Here is a 14232-nt window from a genome sequence, read left to right on the forward strand (position 1 = left end):
GCCCATGGACACACACGGACCGAAACCACCTTGCGCTGCCTCGCCCGCGTCCGAACACGTCCTAGCGCCCCCGCGTGTTACTTTTCGGGATCGCAGCCTTCACTGTTCTGGAGCTTGGTTCCTGGGCAAGCGGCACCAGGCTACCTCCACCTCCTTCCACTTCTCCGCGGTGCCCACCCAGGAATGGAGAAAGCGAGAGAGCTGGCCACGAGAGAGTAGAGAGCTATGATTTAGACGCCTGGGTCGCAGGACTAAGGGAGGTGGTCCTGGATGTCAATGGGATACTTGGAGGAAGAGCCCACAGAATTTGGACAGCAGCGTACTCCCGAGTCCAGAGGAAAGTGAGACCAGGGTCTAGCCAGGGAGGAGCGCTGCTGACCTTGTTTTAGTGCAATCGCGTCTTTCTGCCGCTTGTCTGGCGCAGGGATGGGGGTGCGCAAGGGCATGCAGCCTTTCCCAGTTCCCCTCCGGAAAGTCATTAGCACCGTTGCCACAAGGCTTAGAGATCCTCTCTAACATAGGCTACTTGGGAAGGGGGAGGATAAAGCGTCTCGCGCCTCTCCATTGAGAAGAAGTAAAACAAACACAGATGGTGGGCTGAGTTCGTTTTATTGCAACACAGCCTTGGATGAAGTGACTGGAAGGGTGGCCGCAGGGCCGGGCGCAGCAGGTAGAGGAGCACATCAGCAAAGCCGGAACTGGAACGGCAGTGGTTCCCCGTGCCCACTTCCCACCTTCCGGCGCCCTCCTCTGCCCACGTCTCAGATTCCATCCCAGCGAACCGTGTGCTCGCTGTCAATGTAGCTCGCCACCATCCAACAAGGAGTTCAAGCTGCCACCGTCAGAGGCTCTGAGGCATGCTTTGGGCTTGGGACATCTCAGTTCTAGTCCCTGCGAGGCTCCCAGCTACTGTGAGAGACTGGGCAGTCACTTTGATTTTTCTGGGCCTCTATTTCCTCCCTCTGCAGTAGATGTGAGGATGCAGTATAGAAGACAGCACTGTGGAGATACAGCTGTTACTACTTGTATTTAAATAGAAGACTACCAAAGTCCAAAAAGCAGAAAGGAACAAGAGGAAGGGAGGACTGTCCAGAAAAACCTGGAGGTGGGGGTTGCAGTCTCACTAGAAGGAGCCTTTTTAGAATCAGGAGACAGCCCCACATGGGCTGAGGGGCCTGTGCTTCACTACACAACTCTCCAGCCTGAACCTCCTGGTTCTGCCACTGGTTGGGGGACATCACGGAGGGGCCCTGTGAAATAGTAACACCGTGCAAAATTGGAGGAAACCCTCATCAGAAAGGTGCAACAGCAGAGCATAAACAGAGGGCCAAAGTAGGGAGAGCATTATAAATCTGTTTCATTTACAGGGTCCCTCTCCATATTGCACACGGGCTGGGTGACAAAGGTCACGGGGAAAGGGAACAGAGAGGCAATGAGGAGCTAAGTGTCTGGGAGGTCCAGGGAGGAGGAAGATGGGGCTACAGAGAGGAGGGAGAGGCCACCGGTCTGGAGGCGCAAGAGGCTAAGAGAGCGGTGAGGGGAGCACTGGGCAAGCTCTGAGGGCTTGGGAAGGAGCACAAGGAAGACAGTTTTTCCAGGGCAGCTGTGCTCTGGGAGAGGTGCTGGGCGTTGCACACACTTCTGCCCACTTCCAGCCAGGAGGAGGCAGAAAGGAGAGCCAGGAAGCACAGAGGTTACTCCCAGGCTAGGATGAGGGACAGGAAAAAGCTATGAAGCATGTGAAGGAACAGGTTCTTTGGCCGGGAAGGGGAAAATGTGGGCAATAGCAGCACATGGGGATCCCTCAAGCCAGGTGATTCAGTTCAGGCTTTGGGCAACGGCGTTCGGGAGTGTTAAAGGCAAGATGACAGACAGAGGTAGGGGCCAAAGGGAAGGATGGAGAGCTGGTTAGAATAGGCAGCAGGGTAGGGGGTGGAGCTTGCAAATGAGGGCGGGGATTTCTGGGGATCTTGGGCTGGGGTCGGGGAGAGAATATAAAAAGTGCTCCTCAGATGGTAGAGGCCTCAGATGTCGGCCTCCAGCAGACACTGCTCAGCGTAACCCTTGACCAACTCGAACCCCAAGCCGGCTGGCAGAAATAAGCCAGCTGTGACCACAACTGGGGCGCCAGGAAGAGCAGACACAAGACGTTGAGGCCGGTGAGGTGCCGGGTCTGGAGCTGCAGATACCACGGAAACTGGCTCTGCATCTGAGCACAGTTGCAGCCAAAGGCATCTACACCGAGGCAGCACCACGCGCCTTCGCCCGCATGCAGAATGAGGAGAGGGCCTGTGCAAAGCGTGATCACGCGCGGGCACTTGCGGCTGTCCACCCGCCACTCCAGGCCCTTGGCCACCAGCAGGCGCAGGCTGCTCTGGGTCGTAGGGCTTCCAGTCCTGGATGAAGGTCCTGCCTGGCAGCACGTCGCGCTGCATGGAGGGCGAGCGACAGCAGGCTTGCCATGTTGCCGCCTGCCTCTGACAGGGCCTCGGTGGGCAGGGGAGAGAAGGCGCCTGAGACCCCCAGCGCTGCCTGCCTCGAGCCCACACCTGCCAGCAGCGTTGATGCGTAGAATCTGATCAAAAGGACGCCCTGCAGGGGGTACAAGCGAGCTCCCGACAGGCGACCGGAGGGCCGGCGAGCCCAGCGCCTCTCGACATCTTCACTCTCACATTCGCACCCCCGGGCTCCCACTTGGGCCCTACAGGGGTGCAGAATGAAGAGGGATATGTGAAAGCCTGGGTCCCGAAGGGTAACAAGGTCGAACCAGGGGCGAAACCTCCGAATAGGAGAGGGGGGGTCAGTGTGCAGCATCCAGGGAAAGAAGGTGTGAGCCCCTGAATCTCCAAGAGAAGCGGAAATGAGAAGGCAGATTAGTTGAGTTGGCAGGACGAGGGAGGATGAGGGGGGAGAATAAAGGCTCAGATGTCTGGGTCCCTGAAGGGAGGCAGCTTCACGGAAGTCTAGGCTCCTGGGCTTTTCGGCCTCTGGAAGTAAGGGCTGAGGGTTTGACAGCTGGGAGTCGGAAGCTGTTTCACTTCCCCATGGCAAAAGGGCCTGGGTGAGGACTGGGAGTCCCAGTGCTGGGCTCATGGGCGCCCCCTCTCGGTAGTGCCGGTATAGTAAGGAAGTCGGTGACTGGCTGGGCCTGGAGGAGAACGCTGAGCCCCGCCCGTGTCCTTCTCACCTGCTTGATGATTAAGTGGTATTTCTTCAGCCCCCGGAGGGGCAGCGGCTCTTCCCGGGCAAGCTGTGCCACCTTAACCCCCAGGTACTGTCGCTTGACTAGCTGCAAGCAGAAGCGCTGCAGCAGCTCGGTCACGCCCTTGCCGCGCTCCCAGGGCGCCACGCGCAGTCCCTCCACCAGCGCCGTCTTCCCGTGTCAATCAAGTGCACCAACTCCAGCGCGATCTGTGGACCAAGGCCATTAGGGGAACCCTTCCCCGACTCCGCCCCTTTCGGTTCACAAGGCTCGCCTCTTCCCACACGCTGAGCCCTCCTTCGTCACCACTCTTGGCGCCAGGCCAGACCTGGAGCCAGTTCAGGACGCTCTCCTCAGCACTTCGGTCTCAGGTTTCAGAGCCTGCAGAACGGTTATTCGCTGGGGTCGCTTTCACCTCTTGAGATGCTCATAGCTCCAGGGCAACCGGTCTCTGGCCACTCGCTACGCCCCTTTCCTTGGCCCCACCCCCAGGAGCTTGTCACGCTCTCCGTTGCCTACCACACCCCTTTCCTCTAGGCTCTGTCCAGGAGCCCATCTTCGACTGGTCCTGCTCACCCAACGCAACCAGGCCTTCTTTGTGCCAGAGGTCAGTCTCCTCAGGGGTCCTGGCCCCACTCTACCTGCTCCCACCCCTAGCTTACCCCCACTTATCTGCTCCCCTGTTTTTGTGCTCCTGCACTCAGAAACCCCTCAAACAAACGCTCAAATACTGAAGGTCTCACCAGTCCCTCTGGTTCCTCTCTTAGAGCTCTACATGTGCCCCACCCCATGCTCACTGGCTGGGCCCTTGGATCTGAACGCCCTACTCTTTGGTTCCAAAGCCTGCTCTATATCCTCAGCAACCAGACAAGGGCTGAGGGAGAGGCTTGCTTCCTCTCCTTCCTAAGATCCAGGCACCCAAAAGTAGCTTTACCCCTTTTCACCTGGGCCCAGGGTCTCACCACTCCTCTGTCCCACTTGGCCAGCACCGTGGTGCGGTTGGGGTCCTGGAGCCAGCTGTGACAGGGGTTAGAAAGATAGTCGAGACCACCACAGGAGCCCCCTGAGATGACAAGCACCTACTCAAACTCCCACTCTGTGGCCCCCAGGGAGTCCAACCATTCAACCTCAGTCTCAGGTCTAGATCCAGACCTGGGCTGGGCTCCCAAGAACTTGGCCTTGGCCTTAGGCCCTGACTCGGCCCCCAGAGGCTTGCCCACAGTCTCAAACCCTGATCCAGACCTGGCCTCCTGTGGCAGGTTTTCTGAGAGTGGCTCCTCATCTGGCTCAGACTCTTTTTTGGACTTAGGGACCTCTGAGGTGGCTACACCACAGCCAGCTTCCAGCTTCATTATTCTGCAGAAAAGAGAAAACCCAGCATGGGGTGAGAGCCTGCTGTTTCCACAACTGGATCTACATATAAACAGTCCCCACAATCCCTCCCTACACAAATTCTGCTTCCCTTCTGCTCCCCACACCCACCCTAGGGACGGAAGGCCTCCAGCTACCCACTCCCACCAGCTCCAAGAACTCGCAGTCCTATCCTGCTCCACCCAACCAGGACTCTCCTGAACACTCACAAACTCAGGACCCTGTGACCTCCCCAGAGACTAGCCTCTGACCCCCTCCATACCCAGTTAGCCCAAGAACTCAAAGGAAAAAGGGGGTGGTGTAAGTAATGGAAGGATACTCTTCAAGGGCCCTACCACCTCTCAGTGAGAATGTGAGAAAGAAATTTCCATCATCTTCACTCCCCCTCCAGGAGGGTTTCTGGGGAAAGTGAAGGATTCAACTCCCACCCCCTCTTTCCTGCCATTGTCACTTATCTACCAGAGTGAAGGGAGGGGGCATATGCCCCAGATTTCCTTTATATTGCTGCCCCAGTGCCCTCCACCCCAAACACACATATTCAAACATAAACCAAAGGAGTGGACAGATGGACAGTCCCATTAAAAAATTCCAAGCTGACCCTTCTGGGCTCATCAAAACCGTTCTTTCCTTCCTCCTGAGGGATACTTGACTCCACTCCAGGGTGAGCTGACCATTTTGAAAAGGGTTCTGTTGGAGCTTCAGCAATCAAAATATCCACCAAGATCACCCCGTGCCCCCTCCTCATTTTCCTTCCTTCTAAAGATGGAGCCCCTCTTTTTATATATCCTCCCCCGCTTCCTCCTTTTAAAATTTGTCCCGGTAATCTTTGCCCTGTCTCCCACACAGAGCTTTCCTTGCCCTTTCTATTCCTCAAAGTCTCCTTTTTGGGTCAGTCCCCTGTGGATCTGGCCCCCATTTGGCCTCTAGCTTTTCTCTTTTCCCTGCCCAGAAACAGGGCCAAGGAGGAAGTTCCCTCCCTAAGTCCTGATGATTCTTTATTTCCAGACCTCCCTCCTCCAGACCAACCAAATCAACCAAACCCCCTTCCTCTCTTTTTCAGCCAGCTATAACTCTCCCCTCACATAACCTGCTTTAAGCCTCATTAGCCAACATCCTGGGGGACGCACACACAAGCTGTGAAGGCTAATAATGGCTGGGTCAGATTTTTTTTTAAACAAGAGCATGACCTAGGCTTGGGAGGGGTACCAAGGGGTGGTTTAGGGGTGATTTTAGCTTCCATTCCATAAACAGGGCTTACATAAACACAGAGTGCTTGCTATACAAACAAGCTTCAAAAGGAGCACCATCTACCTCTTTCTTTTCAAACTGAGGCTGTTGCCTAGGGCTCTTCCAGGGGAGACAGCTCAGATCAGTATTGTCAAGGGCATAGGCTCAGAGGATCTTAGAGTCCCCGTTAAGGCCACTAGAGACCAGCCAGTTCAACCCGTACCTTTCACAGAGAGGACATTGAGACCCAAGACTATGTTTTCCTGGCTCCCAGGCCAGTGGGGGAGCCAGGAAAATGAAACTATTTTGTGTAGCTTTTTTGTCTATATGGATCTCCAAACCCAGCCTGAAGAGTGAAGATAGGAATTACTGGGTCCTGCTCTGGCTGGTGTGGCTAGGTGCATTGAGTGCCAGCCTGCCAACCGAAAGGGTGCCAGTTTGATTCCCAGTCAAGGCACATGCCTGGGTTTCGGGCCAAGTCCCCAGTTGGGGGTGTGTGAGAGGCAACTGATAGATGTATCTCTTGCACATTGATGTGTCTCTCCCTTCTTTCTCCCTCCATTACCCTCTCTCTAAAAATAAATAAATAAAATATATTTTTAAAGGAATTTCTGGGTCCTTGGCAGGAGTCAGAGGTCCCAAGTGCTAAGGGCTGAGCTGACTCAGAACCAGATATGTGGTAGGAACCCCGAACTGCCTTCCTAGAGTCTCACTGTCAGCAGACTCTAGGCCAACAACAAGCTCCAGCATCAGACTCCTTGCATCAGGCTCGGGGGATGATGTGTCCTAGAGATGAGCAGGTTAACCTGTGGCTCCCATTTGCATCTCCAGGCAACCTCACCAGCTGTTCATGGGTCCCTGGAAAATACAAACTGGTAGTTTAGGGGTAATTTCAGCAATTCCCCACTGCTCCCAAAGGGGGCAGAACGTGAGCAACTTGTAAACTGGAACACATCCAACAGCTCTAAGACATTCCACTTTTGTTTTCCTCCCTTGCTTTCAACCGGGAGACCATTTTCAATGGCGTCTCTACCTCTCAGAGAAACTTGTTTGTTAGGGAGAGGGAGCAGTTACCAGGGTCACAGGGAAGAGGGGACGGTTTGTCAATTCATCAGCCCTCTTTTTCTCTAAGGCACTCCTCAACTTCTATTCTCTTTTTGGGAGACAAATGTTGCAAGGTCCTTAAGCTCTGGGAGAGGTGGGTGCTGGGAAAACATAGGTCAGGGGTTCCAGGCCAACCCAAAGTTACCAGCCAGCTCCACGACCTTTGCTCCACACTCTGATTACTTCCCACCCGTCAGTATGATCCCCTCCAACCTGGCTCTCTGAACTCCCAGGAAGTGTCCAGGCAGAGGTAGTTTTGTGCCTCCAGAGCACTGTGTGAATGCAGTTCAGGCATCTCCTCGAACCAGCTCCTGGAAGAGGGGCAGCATTTCCCTGGCCACCCATACCTCCACCCCCTTGTGTCTGTTCTTTCAGTCTCATAAAGATGAATGACCATTCTTGGGAGAAGGGGTGATGGAAGTCATCGCTGAGCATACTGGGAGTGCCCCTCCACCTTCACTGCACCCCACACACCTGCAATACTGATGCCCTTGAGGTCCCAGGTTTTGGGAGCTGGAAGAGGGAGGAGAGGGAGCAGAGAGCAGAGAGGCGGAGACAGATGGCAGCTACACAAAGCAACTAAAGACAGAAAAAAAAAAAAAAAAGACAATACCCAAGGCAGAAAGGAGACAAAGGCAGGCAGGGAGATTAGGTTGAGAGAGGATGGGAGAGGGGAGCTGAAGGCGGCATGGATACCGAATCACAGACACGACACCTTGTGACTCAGGGCCCAGCTGATGTCAAAAAAGTCCTAGCACTGCACCGCCCCCCCCCACCAGGGAGACTGTAAATAGAAAGCAGCGTGACACACCCCCTTCTCCCGGCTGTGTGATGGGGGAAGGGGTCAAGGAAAGGAGAAAGCCAGAAGAGAGGCTGGAAGAGAACAGAGGTCTGGAAAAAAGAGACGGGGGAGACGAGGCGAAGTGGGGCAGAGGCAAGGGGCGAGGAAGACGGGCCGCGGAGTGGGGAAGAGGGCTGCCTTGGAGGGCCACAGCCAGGGAAGACGGGGCCTGCCCTGGAAGGCTTCCCCCTGTCCCCGCAGCCTCTCCCGGGTGCGGGGGCGGGCGCGGCGCGGGGGGCAGGCGGGAGAGGGACTGCGAGGAAGCTGCCTGCCGTGGCGACGGAGGTGGAGGGGGGGCGCGCCCGCGAGCACCTCGAACACGCGAGGAGAACGCGCTCTCGGCTGTCTGGGCCGCGGGACCGCGAGGGTCTGCCACAGCGGGCAGCGGCTTTCTTCCCCGGGGGGCGCTGGCCTCTGCTGCCCCCATTCCTCCGCCGAGCGGCCGCCCCTCGGGCCGCGCGGCCCCCTTACCTCGCCCGGGCCCGGCTGGGATGCCGGGAGGCGGAGCCCGGCGGCCGCGCAGACAGAACGGCGCCGGGAGGGGGTCACTTCGGAGTCCCGAGGGTCGAACTCGGGTGACGCGCGGGGACCGCAGGGTCCGCACTCGGAGTCCGAACGCACAGGGGCCGCCCGCGGGCTTCGACACCCAGCGCCGGGGGGAGGGGGCGGGGGCCCGGGCGGTGCGAGTGGCGCCCACGGTGACGCGGGCTCGGCCGGGCGGGCGGGCGGCTCCGAGGGGCGGGGACCCCAGCGACGGGGAGGAAACCCGGCTCGGATCCGGAGCGGAGCGGACTGGGTCCGCCCGGGGCTGGCGGGGCGGGGAGGGGCGGTCGCCCCCCCCACCCCCCGGAGGTGCGGCCCTGCGGGGGGCCCAGCTGGGTGGCCGGTTCGATGGCGCGACTCCGCCCCTTGTCCGGGGCGGGGAGCGGCCCTAGCGTGGGGAGGTGTCTCGGGGTTTGGTGGACGGGGCGATGCTGGTTTAGTTCTCGCGCCCTGCGCGCAACACCTCTGTGCTGGGCCCAGGAGTCAGTACCGCCCCGCAGGCCCCTCCGCGAGGTCGCCCCGGAGGTCACCCCCTTTCTCCGACCTCCAGCCTGCAGGTACGAGCAGCTGGAAAAGGGTGGGGAGCTGACGGCCCTGGGGACCGGGTCGGAGAAACTGACAGAGGAAAATGGAAACCCATGAAGACTGGCAAGCGGAGACACCGACAGACGGAAGGAGCATAGAGGCCGAAAGGAGCAAGGCCGAGACGGGCCAGACGGCCCCCAGCGTCGCAGGTCAGCCGTGTGCCGGGATGCACGAGGTGGCCCAGTTCACACTCAGCCACTCGTTTCTCGGGGGCCTCCAGGCAGCAGGGTCTCCGCGAAAGGAAAGACTTCCAAGTGCACGGTGTACACCAAGCGCATGCACACAGACCTCTGCACATGTGCACGGCGCTGGGGATCTGAGCACACGGGGCTTGGCACCACGTGCCAGCCCGGGCGGGTAGAGAAGGGATGGCAGGAAAAGCAAAGCGTGCACCTGGAATCCGAAAGGGTGCGGCACTGTCTCTGACTCTAATAAGCTGCTGGCCCAGCCTCCTAACGTCTAAGGACGTCCGTCTCACACCTTCATAAAGTGGTGTAAATATACCTGCAGTTCTGCCCTATAAAGAGGGGGGGGGGGGGGCGGAAAAGTGATGGATGTGAAAGCCCTTCAGTGACTGTAAAGCGCTGCAGAGAGTGTTAAGGTCTGCTGAGGATGGGACCCCTCCCTTCCTCCACCTGCCCAGCTCCCTTGCTCCCCAATGACCACCAAAGTTGATCCCTCACTTATCTCATTCCATTTTTGTGCTTTCCAAGGTGCCGATTCCATAATCTGGTAAACCGACCCCATTGGCCGAATGTGGTAAGATGGAGGGGACATGTTCCTTGACTTTGGCCCACCAAGTGGGTAAAGGAATGAGCGTTATCTCTTGAATTTTAGCTTCAAGTTGGCCAGGAAAGTAACTGACAAATCACTTAACCGTTTTTTTTTTTTTTAAATAGAACCTCCCCATTTCGATTTTTAAAACTTCTAACATGGCATGCATCTGGCAAAGCTGCAGGCAAACTGGAATATGCTCAGTAGTGGGAAGCGCCTCAAAAAGTTAAAGGTATTGAAGGAAATACTCACCAGTGGCAGGAGGGAGTGGCAATGCAATCACGTTCTTTCACCAGAAGCTTCACCCTCTGCCATCAGAAACTCTTGAATTGGTCCAACATTCACCCACTTCCAGTTCCCTCAGCCTGAGTCAAAATTTCCCAAAGTTCCAATCCCCTCATATTCACATTGTTCAGAGCAAGATGTCGCTGCTCACTGGGCCAGTCAAAAGCCATGTGGTTCTAACATCACTATGTTTAGACTTCTCCATTCTGGCTGACCTGGAGGACAGGGGGCAGTGGTGGTGGTAAGAAGTTGAAAGATAACTTGGCTGCCCCTCCCAGCAAGAGAGAACCAGAGTCATTCAGCATTTTAAAATTCTCTGAGGGTGCAGGGAGGAGGGCCATCACCCTGTGCTACATGTTTTGAAATGACCAAGGTCAAAGCCAGTGGGGGATGGAAGGATGATCTACTAGTTGAAAGGCTTCTCAGGCCTGGGTTGCAGAGCCACCTTGCACCCACTACTGGTGCTAATATGTGTGCAAAGCACTGTGGCTTAACCCTCACAACACTGTAGGATGGGTGGAATTGTTTTCCACTTTACAAATGAAGAAAGTGGGTCCTCAGAAGTTCCGTGGCTTGGGCTATGTCCCATAGCTGTCAAAGAATGCTATCAGGTCTTCTGGCTGCAAACTCAGACCCTTCTGACCACTCACAACTGTACCTTGTGAGAGTATAAAAACACTCGGCAAGCTATAAAGCACAAAACAAATGTCAGTACTATGAATGCTGGAGATTTCCATTAGTCGCTCTGAATTTTGTAAATGTCTTGTACCTTGAGGTTCTGAGTATTGGCTTTGACCCTCATGCTGGGCTTATTTATTTGCAAATAAATAATTAAGGCCTTCTATTTGGGAAGGCTTATTGTTTGTCCTCCCTCTGAGACAGGTATGTCTTACTGTCAGCAGGGTGCTACCTTTGATCTGTGTCATTTCAGTTGGGTCTGATTCTTGATTTCAGGGCCCTCCCCATCCACTCTTTTCTCTCCCATCCTTTCCCTACAATGAACAACCCTGGATCTTTTCCCCAGGTCTTCTGAATACTGCTGCCTCTTGGGTTTCTAGAAACTGTGACTTCCTCCTCCAGATTTGTGAGTCTTGAGTGTTCTCTCTGACCCCTCTCTTCTATCTTCTTCCCTCCTCCTGATATAGTAGCCCCTCCTCTATCTGGGTAATCACCAATCTACAAGTCTTAACTTTCCAGGGCATCTCCAGCTATTTATGAAATATCTGCACTTGGATGAGAACAGTGAAATGAAAGGCACAAAAGTGTTTTACAGGAACTGAGCTGGATACCTCATATATTTTCTGTCATACAATTGATAGAGGAACTCAAGAGTTAAAGATTTTAGCTGTAGTTATAGTTGATAGGCTTAAGTGATTAATGTATGTGGAGAGCTGTTAATTTGAGGAACTGGAATGCATGACTGATGTGATGTGATGCCAGGAGGTTGACAAGCAATCCAACCTTTGTACCTCAGGGGGCTTGCAAGCAGTGGAGATGGTATCTGAGCCATTGTGTTCCAGGGAAGGAACATCTGTGACACAAATAAAAAAATGTTGATCAGCAGATAAAGAAATACTGGGAAAATCACCACTGGATTTCAACTCTTATCCTTATTAACCTTTTCTTCCAAACCCCTTGCCTCACTTTTTTCTCCTTATAAAAAGGTCAGCTTGAGATGAGATGTTGAGATGGTATTTGAGGGCATGTAACCCACTATCTTCTCAGGTCACTGACATCTGAATAAAGTACCCATAAAGTTTCAATCCTTGTCTCTACCTGTTGGTTCTGGTAGTGACAGGCAGAACTAACCCTGGCATTTCTGGTTTCATAACCTTCACTACAAGCTCATTTTGCATATAGAAAGGAGACCAAGATCAAAAGGTTAAATAATTGGTCCAGAGTCACAGAGCCAGTGAGTGCCTAAAAGCCTTACTCAGAATTATAGCCCTGAAGAATCATCTGGTATCACAGATGCCATGCACTCTGGTGACTCACAGCTTCCTCATCTGTAAAGAGGGCATAGTACTTAACTTCCAATAAGGATTAAATAATATAATGTTTGCAAAGTGCCTGGCATAGCATAAAAATTCAGTTAATGGTAGGTATTATGATCTAGCCAACTGGAGAAGCAATTCTCAAATGGGGTGTATTATACAGCTTATACACTGGAATTCGGACATAACTGAAGCTCTCTTGTTTATTACTCTTCCAGGACTGTCAAACTCTAGGAACTTAATTAATCAGGAAGCAGAAAGATGAAAAACCATAGAGCTTGACCATAACCTTTTAGAACAGGGTTACATCACAGTTATCATTATACATCTGGTACTTAGTTCAGGTCTTGGCACATAGTAGATACTTAATAAGTATGTTATGGATAAATGAATGAGCAAAGGAATGGATGATTTCACTCTATTTCTGCAGCTGGGGAGAGTGAGACCAGACATTATTTATCAAATGTCACTCAATTGGGGCTAGCTGAGTTCTGGTCAAGACGGCAGAGTAGGACACTGTACTCACCTCCTCCCATGACCACATCACAGTTACAACTAAATTATAGAACGACCAACCTGTATAACAATCTAAAGACTAGTGGAACGGAAGTCCTATAATTAAGGATATAAAGAAGAAGTCACATCACAACTGGTAGGAGGGGTGGAGACATAAAACAGTCTGGCCCCATGTCCACATGGGGCAGTTGAGAATTCAGAGGGATGTCTCAGCAGCAGAGGTTTCCCCTGATGAATGAGGGGTCTCAGCCCCACACCAGGCTCACCAGCCTAGAATACCAGTGCCAGGAAGAGGAGCCCACATAACAGCTGGCTGTGAAAATCAGTGGGGATTTCGTTCATCCAGGGGAAACAGAAGGCTGCTGGAAACTCAGGCGTTCCCTTAAAGAGCTCACGCACAAACTCTCATTTGCAGGCACTCACCCTGGCCTCCAGGGGTGGGACAAGTTGGGGGTAGGACAGAGACCTACAAGGAGAAACTGAGTTGTGTGGCTTCAGCACAAGGGCTGGAGGTGTTATGGGACTGAGACTGTGCCCAGAGTGGGTCCGCCTCAGGCCAGCTGGTGTGTGGGTTCTTGACTTTATGTAGGCAAGATTCCACAGCATGAGTCCAGGTGATTGTGAGAGTATGCTTATTAAAGCTGGGGACAGTGAAACAAAGGAAGGGCTTAAGAAAGAAGAAGAAACAGTAGAGAGCCTAGGTGGGCTGCTTTGGCCGTCTAAGAAATAGAAGTCACAGTAAAAGAAGTGAGAAGTGACTTCTTTTGGAAAGTCAGAGAAAAAGAGAGCCTTGGAGATAGGTTCAGTGGGTAATTGTGGGACAAGCTGTTGCCCACCTCTCCCCTGGTTGCAAGTCTTGTAGGGTCCCTTAGGGTTTAGGAGAGAGTGAGCTGAGATACAAGGTGTGGATGTGTTCTAGCAAGAGCACTCGGTCATTCTTTGTCTTGAGGCTTTTTATCTCTCCTTGGCCTGTCAGAATCCTAGGGGAGGTCTCAGGGGAGGGTCTTAACAGAACATTCATTAACTTTTCAGGTGTGTCCTTCAATATATTGATTTATCAAAATGTGCATACAGAGGGGTCAGAGGTTATTTTCCAGTTAGTTTCATTTTTAAAGAACATCATCAAGAATGTCATTGAAAACGAAACAGGTCTGAGGCCATTCTGTCCCAGGACAGTCTGGCATGTGTAAACCATTTACTCCTAATTGTCCTTTGTTAGGAAAGATAAAACCTCATGATTCACTAGCTGGCTGTAAATTCTTCAGATTGTTTGGCCTTGTTTAATTATCTTGTCTCAGTTTCCCTTACTCCACTTGTCAAAGAATCAACAGCCAGTTGATGGGGAACAGCTGAAAATGTTTTCCCTAAGATCAGGAACAAGACAAAGATGTCCACTTCCACCACTTTTATTAAACATACTATTGGAAATCCTAGCCATAACAACCAGACAAGAAAAAGAAATAAAAGGCATCCAAATTAGAAAGGAAGAAATAAATTGGTCATTATTTGCAGATGGCATAATACTGTTTATAGAGAACCCTAAAGATTCCACCAAAAAACTACTAGAACAGATAAATGAATTCAGTAAAGTAGCAGGATACAAAGTTAATATTTTGAAATTGGTTGCATTTTTAATACAGAAATACATTATAGGAATGATAAACTAACAGAGAGAGAAAATAAGAAAACAATCTCCTTTTACAATTGTATCAAAAAGAATAAAATACCTAGGAATAAATTTAGCCAAGGAAGTTAAAGATCTACTCTGAAAATTATAAGACATTGAAGAA

At 52.7% G+C, this 14232-nt stretch overlaps 1 protein-coding gene across 1 annotated transcript; it reads right to left on the reverse strand.

Annotated features, from left to right (window-relative positions):
* Window positions 1-590: 590 nt before the first annotated feature.
* On the reverse strand, window positions 591-5878 carry NAT16 (N-acetyltransferase 16 (putative)). The gene is given in 8 exon segments (XM_036020769.1): window positions 591-2089; window positions 2092-2375; window positions 2377-2447; window positions 2449-2592; window positions 3188-3381; window positions 3384-3411; window positions 4165-4558; window positions 5172-5878. Coding segments are annotated over 8 exon segments (1194 nt in total). The 5' UTR covers window positions 5186-5878; the 3' UTR covers window positions 591-2024.
* Between the last annotated feature and the right edge of the window lie 8354 nt (window positions 5879-14232).

Source organism: Phyllostomus discolor, chromosome 3 (genome assembly GCF_004126475.2).
Source record: "Phyllostomus discolor isolate MPI-MPIP mPhyDis1 chromosome 3, mPhyDis1.pri.v3, whole genome shotgun sequence".
Lineage (NCBI taxonomy): Eukaryota > Metazoa > Chordata > Mammalia > Chiroptera > Phyllostomidae > Phyllostomus > Phyllostomus discolor.